The following is a 14,057-nucleotide window of genomic DNA, read 5'->3' on the forward strand; positions in this document are numbered from 1 at the left end:
ATGGAGCATCTCTTGGTGAGGTATTCCCAGAAATAAACTTTGACAAGTCCATTAAGGTTAATTTTAGGTTGTGAATATCCTTTGAAACTTGCAGGGTTTCATTACAGAAAAACAGCAGTCTTGATGCACTTGCAATATTCCATGAATATGCTAGAAAAAAATGTCAGATGACCTCCAAATGCAGAACCTGACTTTAAACAAAACCTGTGCAGATAACCCACTTCCCTCTGCTGTTTCTCACTCAATCCAAATCAGCACTGCAAATTCCAACATTTATTTGGACGGAAAATCATAGGAAACTTCAAATCTGACAGAAAAGCCTAAATATGTGGCTGTTTGTTTTGCTGAAGACTTTAGTTTGAACATTGTTTTCATTATGGGGCAGTGGGGAAATGCAGGTAAATTGCATAGCAACTAGCAGGAGGGGCAAGACTTTTCTGCAAGACTATGGCCATTTGCAGTGAGTTTTCTGCCCTCATGCATTTTTTTTTGCTCCATGGAATGAGTCTCCTTTAAGTTGGAATATAAACCAAACTGCACGAGGTCTAGTTCATAACCATGGTTGAAAATATCAAGGGGAGGTTCTTCTTCCGCAGTACTTTTGTTTCCTACTGAGCTATATTGGAAAGGGAAGAAGACTCAAGTCTGGATTTTGTAGACAACTGGCTTAACTGAACACTTAATTTCATTCTGCAATGGGAATGTGAATTCTACCTTTAGGATATTGCTGTATAGTTTTTTAAAGTACTTATAGATTGGCTCACTGGAAGATTCAGGAGTTACTTGACCAAATTAATCTTTAAAAGGCAACTCAGATATTTTATTTCCACAGTTGTCAACCTTTTCACAAAAATGTGGGGCATACTCGTTTTCAAAATCCAGTATTGTGCTTCATCAGGCCTCCATCCTATATGTGTCGGGTAAAAAGATTTTATAAATAATGCATCATAAACTGGTTATAAATATCTTCTGATGGTGGGATTCTTTCCCTTTCCTTCCCTTCAACTGTCACAGAGATGGTTGCTACTAGGGAGCTGAAGATGGCTTTATTCTCACCTTGTTTCCAGTGGAATAAGAATTACAGCAGAATACACTAGCAACAAGAATCATGTGTCTGAAATATCTCTGATCTCTGCTCTATACTGAAAATGTGATTACCTGTGCTCCTTCATAGGTGCATATGTCCTTCAAGTAAAAGCAACAGATGCTGATGATCCCACTTACGGAAACAGTGCTAGAGTGGTTTACAGCATTCTTCAGGGGCAGCCGTATTTCTCCATTGATCCAAAGACAGGTAAGTAGTTCATCGGCAACAGTGGAAGATTTAAACTTTGGATTTTGATTCATGTGGGCAGGATCAATGAATAAATGTGGACTGGACTGATATGGCCAAAAGCCAATGGAGTAATTTCGCAGCATGATTCAGTGTTGAGTATTGGCTAGTTTTTTAATTAATTACAATCTGTTGTAGAAACAAAAGAAACATGGTCCCCCAATCAGTCCTGGAATATCTAAAATATGTATACATTGAATTTCTGGGGTTTTGTTTGTTTATGCTTTACCATTCCTATATGGCTAAAGCTTTAACTGCTACATGCATTCTATTTTTTCTCTTTTTTTCCTGATGATTCAGTTGTGTATCTTGGGTCTACATTCTTTTTTACTTACTGAACTTACAGTCAGAAATTCTCTAGCAGTGATTGTTTTGCTCTATAGAGCTAATATGAGAGTGAAACAGCTAATCATCTCCTTCCCTCCTCTTGTCCTAGGGCATAGTATGTTTGTCTGGGGTTACTTGATGTGTGAGCAGAAAAGGGTAATATGTTTAAAGAGACTGAAGTATTTGGGAGGTTTGTAGACATGTTAATTAGGTATCTTTTCCCATATTTCAAAATGTCATTCTTGTTCCTATATTTAGTAATTCACTTAAGGAGCCAATAACCTACATGGTGAATGACATGCATTGTGTCATCCTGAATGTGCTACAGGGATGGTTGTCTATATGCCCCTTTCAGCAAATAGTTTCTCCTTCCAGTGAAGCTGTACTTGAATGTCAGGTTGTGTGTTAAAGAGTCTTTATCCCTGATCAATCAATAGTTTAGGGGTGAGAGCCTCATAAAACTGTTAGGGAACTCTCTCCAATGGGCACATTCCTTTGTCACATGCTCCATTTAGCAGAAGATTGTATTGCAATTTTCAGTGACCAACTTTACTTATTAAAGTGAAATGGGACTTCTTCAAATGCCCGGGAGACAAAAAAGTTACCTTTATACTTACCTTTTTATTTCAGTCTTGTAAAGAATGAGGGAGATTTTAATGGTGGGAAAAACCTTTACTGAAGTCACAATTGGAGTTATAGCACAGGTTTCCCAAGAAAAAAAATAATAGTTATTAGTACTTGAAAAACTCTTTTCCCATGCATTTTGAATTGGTGTATCATAAGCTCTCACCTATTACTCATAGTGAGTAGTGAGTCGACAACAGGTCATGCCCTGCACCCTACTGGAACATCATACAATCCCAGTGTTTCCACATATCTCCAATATCGTTAATGAGTTACTCAGTTGGACCTTAGTTGTAAAAGAATGGACACAGCTGTAAAGGAATATTCGTGAAACACCTAGCCCAGTGAAGTTTAAAATCCTATACCAAAAAAAAGCATGTAGATTCATGTTTCTACGAGCAACAAAAATGTGCCGTAACATGTCTTACATTAAGAAAGGTCACAATATGAGGGTAACCGGTGGGTCTAACGATGACTGTAGAGATGAACAGTATGTTATTATTAGTGCACAGGATGCTGTTTAATGATTTTCTCTAAAATCCAGAAGTCTTGGGCAGCACTACAGATCTTCTGGCACTTCCAATCCTTTATTTTATAACTGAGAAGATGATACATGGGTTTTTAAGTGCAGAGTTTTACTGCCAGACACCTGCCTTGAGTGTTTTGAAAGATAAGGGTAAGAAAACCATTTTGGTACAAAATGACAGATAAACTCGGAACCCCTGCAGATGGATAAGTATTTTTTGGGTTGCTGTGGTTGAATTTTTTGGCTGTCTCTTGCTTTCCAGTGACAATTTTGAGACATTCCCTTGTGGTTATTTAAAGAACTTAAGAGCTTCCATACTACGTCAGACCAAAGGTCCATGATGCGCCGTATCGTGTTTTCAACAGTGATGACCTGTTCAGCACTAGTGAAGGATAAAAGAAGGGGTTACTGATGCACCCCCTAAATAATCAAGTCTTCAACAACTTGTTCTTATGAAGTTCCTGGGTGATTAACATTGTCCATGTAACTAAAACTCTGAATGGATTTCTTGTCCTGTGGTGGGTTGCCCTTGGCTGGAGGCCAGGTGCCTACAAAAGTTGTTCTAGCACTTCCCTCCTTAGCTGGACAGGGGAGAGAAAATAGAACAAAAAGCTTGGGATCATGATAAGGACAGGGAGAGATCATTAAGATATTATTGTCATGGGCAAAACAGACTCAACTTGGGGAAAAATGTAATTTTACTAATCACCAATGAAATCAGAATAAAAAGAAAACTAAACCCAAATTTTAAAACACCTTTGCCACCAACCCTCTCTTCTTTCTGGGCACAATTTAACTCTTATTTTCTCTACCTACTCCCCCCAAGCAGCACAGGGAGATGGGGAATGGGGTTTATGATCAGTTCATCACACATTTTCTCTGCCACTCAGAGGGAGAATTCCTCACACTTTTCCCCTGCTCTAGCATGAGCTTCCTCCCACAGGAGACAGTCCTCCATGACCTTCAATGTGAGTCCTTCCCATGTGCTACAGTTCTTCGGGAACTGCTCCAGCATGTGTCCTTTTCATAGCTTGCAGTCCTTCAGGAGCAGACTGCTCCAGTGTGGGCCCCCGTGGGGCCACAGGTCCTACCATGAGCTTGCTCCAGTGTGGGCTTCCCACAGGGTCACAGTCTCCTTTGGGCATCCCCCTGCTCCACCGTGGGATAGTCCCTGGGCTGCAGGCGGGTCTCTGCTCCCCCATGGCCCTTCAAGGCTGCAGGGCACAGCCGGCCTCACCATGGTCTGCACCATGGGCTGGAAAACTCTGTTTCGGTCTCTGGAGCACCTCCTCCCCCTCCTTCTCCACTGACCTTGATGTCTGCAGAGTTCTCTCTCGCATCTTGCTCACTCATTCTCTTTGTCTGCAAAATCTACTCTCTTTTGTGTTTTTTCACCCTTCTCAAACGTGTTATCACAGAGGTGTTATGAATGCTGCTGATTGGCTTTGGCCTTGCTGGCAGCAGGTCCTTCTTGGAGCTGGCTGCATTGGCTCCACTGGACAGAGGGAAGGCTTCTAGCAGCTTGTCAGAGAAGGGCAGCAGGTCCTTCTTGGAGCTGGCTGCATTGGCTCCACTGGACAGAGGGAAGGCTTCTAGCAGCTTGTCAGAGAAGCTACCCCTGCAGCCTTCTCTGCCCCCCTCTATTGTGCCTTGCCACAATAACCCAATACACCTCCATAACTTGTCCACTTCCTAGTGTAGTTGACCTGTCCAGGAGTACAGTATCCGCACACACTAGAAATTCCACAACAAATGGGTTTTTTTACATGAAGAACCAGCTCCTCTTTCTTCTTTGAAATGTCACACCTCTTAACTTATTTCATGTCTCACACATTGTACGAGACAGCAAACAGTCAGTTCATATTTATTAGTTCCCTATGATGTTATAGACCCATATTCTCCACCAGTTGCCTCTTTTCTAGATGGAAGACTTCTTTTAACAGAAGCCATTCCATAGCATTTACCATCCTTCTTTTCCTTCTTGGGACAAGGAAGTGCACATAGTATTCAAGTATGAAGCTTATACAAATGTGTAAAATGGTTTAATCATAACACTTTTGTTCTTTATTCCTTTCTAAACATTTCCAAATATTCTGTTTACTCTTTAGCTTCTGCCACATAAAAGCTGATAAGTTTGTGGAAATTTCTATTACTACCCTAAGATCTCATCGCAAAGTGGTAATGGTGAAACCACTGACCATAACTTTATATGTGAAATAAGGATTATGTTTGGCATGCACATGACTTTACAAATATTCCTTTTTCAAATCATTCCTAGGAAGTGGTAAACATTTACTCTGATATGAATCTAGTACACTTAAATAGTTTTTAACACTTATGGGTCAGAATGTCACAACTTTCCCTTACACCTCTTCTTTACTGACCTCCTGATTTTTTGCAGAAGTTTCTTGGAGCAAAGCGAACTATGTTGAAGCAGGAAAGCTAGGTTTACTGCTCCTGAAGGAAGGTTAAATGCATTACAGTCCCTGCTGGAGAGCAGCTGTTGGACTGGCACTTTTAAGGACTTAAATGTCAGGGTTATTTTTTGATGCCATGAAATTGCTCTTCTAATTTTACTGTGAGTCTTCTTTAACATAGAGCACTTCTAATAAGACAGATATGTTCTGTTACTCAGTGATCATTTTGACAAATTTCTTTCCACCCAATTTAGTGATTTGTTTATGAGGTCCATATTCTTATTTATGGCTAGATGTCTCCAGTTTGTTTCTTAGACTCGGTGTTCTAGTCCATACTCTGACTTCAGTTATATTCTTGAAATCCAAATTGGTGTCAGAAAGAGTAGTGATACTAATATTTGTTGAGGAGATTTTTCACAGAACCTAGATTTTGTCTTCCATAAGTGGATCATCTCCTGTTGAATTATGGCTCAGTAACTTTGCAGAGTATATCATTTGGACCAGATCCCATACATACTATTTCAATTTTCAGCAGCCTCTTCGAGACCATACTTTTCTGCCCATTTGATATTGATAACATTTGCAAAGGAAAAAAAAAACCAAACAACAAAGCTATTCAGTTCTGGAGCTGAACAATCTTTATTGTAAAATCTTAATGTAGAAAGACTTAAAAACACTCAGAAAATGATTACTTGTTAAGTAACTTGTTAAGTAACTTGTAAATGATTACTTGTTAAGACCTCTGCATTATAGCAAACCTTTGATTTAAATTTTGGATGTTGTTTTTGAAGAGGAAAACTACCAAAATTTTAAGTCCTTTCTTTGTCAAGGATTTTTACCTCCATTTTATTTTTCTATTTTGCTGCTAAGATAAATTTAAATCACGTTTTTCCTTTCCATATGAACTAAAGATTTTGGTAGAAATAGTATTTTTCAGAGTTTTTTCTGTTTTTGAAATAGAGTAGGTAGAAAAGGGAAAATTGCCTATGAATTACTAGACATGAAAATTATTCGCATTGATATTTTTGCTGAAGACAAAGATTTTTAAAGAAAAATGTACAGAAAGCCCTTAGAATTCCAGACAAGAATAAACAGTGGGTGATTGGGAACTTTACTACTGGAGTGATAGCCAACTTTTAATTTTTTGAAGGCCATCTGGAATATTTCTGAGAACACCACTCAGTTTTACCTAAAATAGGTCAAGCAATCAGATGAACTATATCTCCTGCTCAACACCTACTATCTGCTCATCTTTTTTTTTCTACTTGGTGTTATTTTGTTTTGCTAGCATATTAAAGGAAGTCTTTAATTCTCATAGCTTTTTCCTCCTTAGAATAAGCATAGCAAGGATGTTGTAAAATACTGTGGAACACACAGGCTTCACAATGCAAAAATATGGATTAAGTGGTTCAAGAGGAAAACTAGTAATGTACATTCTAGTTATGAAAGTATTTTTTCCTGATTATCACATGAATGTGAACAGATTTTTATAATTTTACAGTTCAAGATTTCTGTCTGGAACAAACGAAGCATTGAACACCGCGCTTTGTTGTATTTTTGTTTGGTTGTTTTTTGGTTTTGGGGTTTTTGGGGCGGGGGGAAGAGTTTCATATGCTCAAAAGAATAGTATTGCAGTATCTAAATGTCCTTAAGTATTTCTTACTCATATTCCAGATGCATGCTGAGATAGAAAACAGTAGTTCTTACTAAAGTTGTCGTTATCATCACTAGTTTAACAAGTAGACAGAAAAGAATTTGTTATACAGTTCAGTTCAATGAGAATTTTTAGTACGTTCCAGAAATAGCAGATTTAGGTCAAAGTTATTTCTAGGCTCTGAAAAAGTACTATAAGTTAAAGAATCCTATTCTTACTTGTTAACAGCAGCGGTTAGTTACTATAAAGATAAAAATGACCCTTAAAGTTTCTTTCTTAACATTCCAGGCCCATTAAAATACCAGGGGAAAGAGACTACTTTTAAACCCATATGGCTTAATACCAGGGGGAAAAAAAAGTTGTAACCCAATAATAACTAGAGGAGAAGCATCTTTCCAATTGGTTTATTTTTCAGTTTTGCATGCAATGTGCACCTGGGCATTTTCTGAAAATTATTGCTGAATATATAGCATTTTGCACTTCTAAATTTATGAAAAAGAAATGTATTTTTTTCCTCTACATTTGGTTTCAAGAGAAGTAGTGACCAAAACCTTACAGCTTCTTACAACCTCAAGCTAATCCTATGATCAGTAGTACCTCTCTCTACAAGTCTTCCTTTGATCATATATATTTTTAACATACAAGCAGGGAGATTATGGCATACCTATTTAGATGTCAACTATCCATAATCACTGAAGAGTAAGAGTCATTTAGGTAATGTCTTACCATGATATTTTAATTATATTTATTTAAGAAAAGCCTATCAAAAAAGCTTTCTAAACGGAGTCTTTTGTACAGAAAGAATAGTCTTGGCGTGCAGTAGCTTAACTGAGATTGCAAGTGGCTGGTTGGAAGCAGCTGAAGATGCAGGCCCTGAAATGCATCATCACCTCTTCCCATATTGCCCTACTCCGCACAATGCAGCGTTCGTCAGTCCCAATGTGCCAAAGCTACGTTCATGCCATTCATATCCCCAGTGAAAATGCACCATTCTCTTTCAGCCTTTCATGTCCTTATTGAAAAGACACAGCAGTCGTTTTCAATGCTCAAATAGCCGACAAGCACAGTTTTAAAAGCCTGAGGGATTTGCATGTTTCTGTGTGAACTCCTCCCTCATCAACCCCCTTTTGAGAGTTACATTTCTGGTCCAAGAGATCCAGTATTAAAATGTAATAGGAGACAACCACAACCCTTTGTTCACTTGTTCTTTCTCTTTCCCATCTCTTCTCGTAGGTGTAATAAGAACAGCTTTGCCAAATATGGACAGAGAAGTAAAAGAACAGTATCAAGTTCTAATCCAAGCCAAGGACATGGGAGGACAGCTGGGAGGACTAGCTGGTACTACCACTGTAAACATTACTCTCACGGATGTCAATGACAACCCACCCAGGTTTCCTAAGAGTATGTTGTATTCCAAATGCACTAATTTTCCAATAAGCATGACTGAAAATAGTAATGTAAAAAATCCTTTAGATAAGGAATTGAGATCCAGGAAGAACAGTATGTGATGAAAAAAATTAGAATATATCATTGGGGTTTTTTTTAATACTATGAAGCTGAATTTGAAAGTATGAATTTTGAATGTTTAGAAGGAAATATATCATCATTCCATAAGACCAGCCTGAGCCTGAGAGTTCATTTTCACTTGCAATTTAAAAATTATTTGGGAAATACTACTTTGTCAAGGGAAACTGAATGATCCCCTTCAAATGACCAAAGGTTATAACCTGAGCCTTCCAGGTACCAAAGGTAGAACTGGGTCACGCTAAGCATTGTTGTTAGGATAACCAGGAACAGATTTTTTACACATCTTTGTCCAGAAGATTATATCTGCCCTTGAAAACACTTAGAGCCTCAAAACTGCGATCATCCACTGAAAATTTATAACATTTCATATCAATTTCTTTAAATGAGGTTTTTCAGAAGTATGCTAATTCAAATACTTTCGTTTGTGTATGATTAGCAGGATTGTCGCTTAATGCTCTCCTTAAATTTACTGAAGATTTGTATATTTGATACCTTCGAAATGCAGACACTAATCAAGCATAAACCTTGATAAATATGCCAAAACAATTAGCTGTTAAAAGTTGTTAGTAAGGCAAATTCATATTAGAACATTCATGTGAATTTGCATGAAGATCATGGCAGCCTTTTACGTTGTATCTTATTTCTTGCAAATGGATTGTAATCTCACTTTATGTCTTATAAATGCTCCTTAGGTAACAAACCACGCCTGAAACTTCAAAGATTTATCTCATATAAATATTATTCTTTTCCTCAATATGAGAACATAGAGCATTTCTACAATCATGTAAGAATGACCACGTTAAAAAAAAGATCCATTTGTCCCTACATTCTGCTTCTTACACTGACATCTAGAGGGTATACATAAGAACAGGCCAAACAGTACTCCAGAACATTTCTTCAGTTTCTAATGATTTTTAGCCCAGATAGTGTCTTCATATTTAACAACTTACCTGGACTTGTGCAAAGCATTTGACACTATCCTGCATGACATCCTTGTATCTTAATTGGAGAGGCATGGATTTAACAAATGGACCACTCAGTGGATAAGGAACTGGCTGGATCATTGCACTCAGAGAGTTGTGGTCAGTGGCTCAATGTCCGAGTGGAGACCAGTGAAAAGTAGGGTTCCTCAGGGATCAGTATTTGGACTGATGCTGTTCAACAACTTTGTCAGAGACATGGACAGTGGGATTGAGTGCCCCCTCAGCAAGTTTGCCGATGACTCCAAGCTGTGTGGTGCAGTTGACAGGGTGGAGGGAAGGGAAGGGATGCCATCCAGAGGGACCTGGACAGGCTGGAGAGGTGGGCCACTGCCAACCTCATGGAGTTCAACAAGGCCAAGTGCAAGGTCCTACACCTGTGTTGGGGTCATACCAAGCACAAGTACAGTCTGGGCAGAGAATGGATAGAGAGCAGCCCTGAGGAGAAGGACGTGGGGGTACTGGTGGATGAAAAGCTGAACATGAGCCGGCAGTGTGCGCTGGCAGCCCAGAAGGCCAGCTGGATCCTGGGCTGTACCAGGAGAAGTGTGGCCAGCAGGTCGAGGGAGGTGATTCTCCTCCTCTGCTCTGATCTCGTTTGACTTCATCTGGAGTACTTGTGTCCAGCTGTGGTGCCCTCAACATAAGGAGATAGACCAGTTGGATCAAGTCCAGGGGAAGCCATGAAGATGCTCAGAGGGCTGGAGCACCTCTGCTGTGATGAAAGGCTGAGAGAGTTGGGCTTGTTCAGCCTGGGCAAGAAAAGGCTCCGGGGAGACCTTATTGCAGCCTTCCAGTACCTGAAGGGGCTACAAGGAAGCTGGGGGGGGACTTTTTACAAGGGCCTGTAGTGACAGGACAAGGGATAACGGGTTTAAATTGAATTTGGGAGGTTTAGATTAGATAACAGGTAGAAATTCTTAATGGAGAGGGTGGTGAGGCACTGGAACAGGTTGCCCAGAGATTTTGTGGGTACCCCATCCCTACCTAGTGGAAGGTGTCCCTGCCCATGGCAGGGGGTTTGGAACTAGATGATCTTCAAGGTCCCTTCCAACCCAGACCATTCTATAATTCTGTGATTTTGTTAACAAACAATGGGTATTTCTTACAGCAGTTTGCCCCATTGCATTGAAATTTGTGTATGAGTCCACAACATCTGACGTTAGTGAGGTCCAGAGATTCATCATATATTGCACAACAAACAGCCTCCCTTCATGTGTTTTGAATACATTCCTAACTATCTTTCTACATATTGACTTCTTTAAAGAATGCAGAAAGCATTGCAAAATGTGAACTTCATTTAGAAAAGCTTTATTGAGTTTTTTTCAGTATGGGATATTCACTATGGGTCTATTAATCCTGCTTTTACTGTTTTGCCCTGTTCATGTCAGTCATATCAATTCTTAGATCCCCCAAACACTCTTGAAATCTTTGGTGAAAAAAATCAGTGTTATATTAGCACCTCCAAGCCTTCATGTGCCACAGTGGTTTGAAGCAAAATAATACACATCATAATAGTACACTTATTCCATCTTTCAGGCTCTTGGGCATGTAACAGCTAATCCCAATGATGTGTTACTGTTGTGTCTGTTCATTCCAGAACTGCTTCTATAGCTACTTTAACCTTCTCGTGAGTCCCCCATAAAGATGGGTTCCAGGATGAAAACAATCCCCAGATATTCATATGCTGAACACAAAGAAAAAAAAATGTATTAAGCTTTACATTTGTGATCTTCTCTGAGCATTTCTGCTGTATCTCAATTTTGGTATCGACTTCACACAATTCCTCTCAGGCTTTTGACTCTAGATGTCTTTAAAAGACAATTATTATTAGCTTGTTTGCCAGAGATTTATTGAAACTCATTTTTTGTCTTCTTTATTGTGGTTTTATAGATAAGGCAGATTTTATGGTTCTTTCTATTGTTCTTACTGAGGCACAGCTTCATTTTTTTGAAAGATGTGTTCCTGCTTTTATTAGCTATGTTATTTACCCTTACTGACTTGCTTTTTAATGGGTGCTCTGTATTTGCTGTGGGTCTTCAAAATGGTGTCCCGAGATAGCAGCCACACCACTCACAATGATTTAACTGTCTCAGCTATCCCTTTCAGATACTTTATAGCAATATCCTTCAGTTTTATTTATTTCTTTTTTTTTTTTTTTAATTTAACTTAGTACAACCCTCCTGTAATTTTGGCTTTTATTGCTCCTGCACAGATACTGCATTTAAACTCATTGTAATTGCTCTAAAATTCAGGAGAACTAAAGAACTTTTCTTGACTAGTCAGTGTTACTACTGGCCTCTTCTTTAAGTTGTATTTGGCTTAGAGCTTCCTTTAACAACCATTGTTATCCCTCCATTGATAAGGTTTACTTTGCATTTCCTTTGTACCTTGCTCTTTGGTACTGCACTGCATAACGGATTTTTTTCTTTCCCATAGATTTCAGAGATGCCTATTATGCTGATATTCTTGTTTAACATTCAGGCATTAAAGCTACCCGTATTAGTTCCCATTTTAACCCTTGCCTTTATATTGTGGCTTTCTTTCTCGTGTTTACCAGATCCTAGTTTCATTCTGTATGATCTACCATTTCTGCATTTTCTACTGGACTATCATCACCCTTTTAGCCTTCTTCAGTGAAAGATGCAGAATTCTGGTGACTGCACCCTTCATCTGAAATGTGTTTTTTTGCATTTTTTTGAATTGCGTACTTTCCAACATCTGCAAATTTTCCTGAACTTTTCAGCTAGAATCACAATAGTTTCCAATATAGTGAATCCCTCCTCCTTACAGCTTTTTCTCAGCCAGGCATCTAAAGCTTCACATTTCCATCTTTCTCTCCCTGATTGTGCATAGTGGAACAATTTCAGACTATGCTACTATGAATGTCCTTAACTTCAGCTTTCACTTGTAAGCCTAAATTTCACAACTAAGACCTCTTTCTGATTTACCTTGTTATGGAATACAGCCACTAGTACTTCCTTGTGTTTCCCAACATCCTGTCAAAACACTTGTGAGATGCTCCAAATCTGGTCGACAAGTAAACCATTCCAGAGGGTCTCTGAACCAACATTCCCACTGTCCTCATCCTCAATGCTTGTTAAACTGCTCACCACCACGGTCTGCTCCTGCCTTTCAGCTGGAAGCCCTGTTGTTGGAAGGGTACCCCACGTGGAAGAAGAAATAATGTAACTGCTTGAAAATTGAAAAACTCAGCACATTGGCAAGTTCCTTGGGCACCATGCTCTTTCCTGTGTCTGATTTTCAGTTATATATTTTACTTTCTTTGCTGTTAGGGGCCTTAGTGATTTTCTGGTTTATTGTATGCCTTCATCTACTATGGTGTTGCAAAAATACACAAGTCTCACGTAATGTCAGACCATTTTCATGACACAGAGAAATTACGGAATATATCATCCACTTTGAAGAAGGTAGATTTAAGGTCTCATTTAATGCATGCACTGTAGTTATGATGACTTTGCCCAATTGTTGCTATGAAGGAGAAAAAAAAATCACAAGAGACCATGTGCTTTGAATGCTAATAAGGTTGAAAACCTTTTCATTCTATTATATCAAATGCCACAGAAGCCAAATTATAGCAGTGACTCTCAACAAAAAAAAAGAGAATGATATTGGAGGTTCATGTTGATAATGAAAATAATAAATATTTAGCATCTCTTACAAGCTAAAATGTCAGTGTGGGGACTCCAGTGTATTGGAACAAGCTTGATCAAGGCAGACAGTTACCTCAAATATTCTTTTTTGGGGGGGATTGTGTAACAGGTAACATACTTATATTCTCATAAACAAAGGACTTAATCAAAACAGTAAAAGCAAAAATCCTGATCAGTGGGGATTTACTTAGCCAGTCCCATTTGGTTAAGCAGTGTGTGAGGTGATATGTAGTGAGCCTGTAATTCACAGAAACAGAAAACTAATTACCACTAATCAAAAGTAATTGATAGAAAAAAAGTTGACTATTTTATTTGTAATATAGTAACTGTATTTTTCAGTTTTGCTCTTTGAAAATGTTTCAGTGAGTCAGAGTAACTACTTACCAGCAAGTGGAGTTTGTCATTTGCTTGACTACCGTAGCTAAAAGGATACTTGTGCAGACTTCATTTTGTGTGAAAACTTAAGCCTTTAAAATCACATCCAGACCTTAAAATCCTGACAAATTCAGGCCGGGCAAGACCTAAAGAGCCCTTACTGATGCTGGGAGTTGAGACATCCAGTACCACGTTGCTCATCGTTGGTCAATAAATCCAGAAGGTCCAAGTGCCGACTGAAAAAAAGAACTGAAGGTCCTTTGACACTGAGTGCTGCAGGGTAAATGTTTTTGCATCATATAATCAGGACCACAGTTTTCCAAAGGGCTTATGCCAAAGATGCCATGTTATAGCTTCTTATCAAATAAGAAGATATTGCTTATCACAGAGTAAAGTTTACGTTTATTTTCTGAACTCAGTTAATGTAAAAAAAAAATCACAGCAAAACTGGGAGAACATATATTATTAATACTTAGAAGAAGATACACTGATAAATAATACATTACAAGCTTGCAAAAAAAAAAAAATTATGATGGTACACCTTCATCTCATCGAGGGTCCTTTAAGAAATCAGCCAAATTTGAATCGAATATCACATCCAGTGATGAAAAACATGCTGA

The 14,057-nt window shown here is 38.6% G+C and overlaps 1 protein-coding gene across 1 annotated transcript in view; it reads left to right on the top strand.

The window, feature by feature from the left end:
* Positions 1-1,174: 1,174 nt before the first annotated feature.
* Positions 1,175-14,057, top strand: part of LOC104505913 (cadherin-12) — a gene marked incomplete at both ends in the record, with an annotated part of 67,775 nt that continues 54,892 nt past the window's right edge. The window contains 2 exons of the mRNA XM_010146675.1: positions 1,175-1,294; positions 8,115-8,282. Of these exons, the coding sequence (XP_010144977.1) occupies positions 1,175-1,294; positions 8,115-8,282 (288 nt within the window). The remainder of the gene's footprint in view (positions 1,295-8,114; positions 8,283-14,057) is intronic.

This window comes from Eurypyga helias, unplaced genomic scaffold (assembly GCF_000690775.1).
Source record: "Eurypyga helias isolate BGI_N326 unplaced genomic scaffold, ASM69077v1 scaffold412, whole genome shotgun sequence".
Classification (NCBI taxonomy): domain Eukaryota; kingdom Metazoa; phylum Chordata; class Aves; order Eurypygiformes; family Eurypygidae; genus Eurypyga; species Eurypyga helias.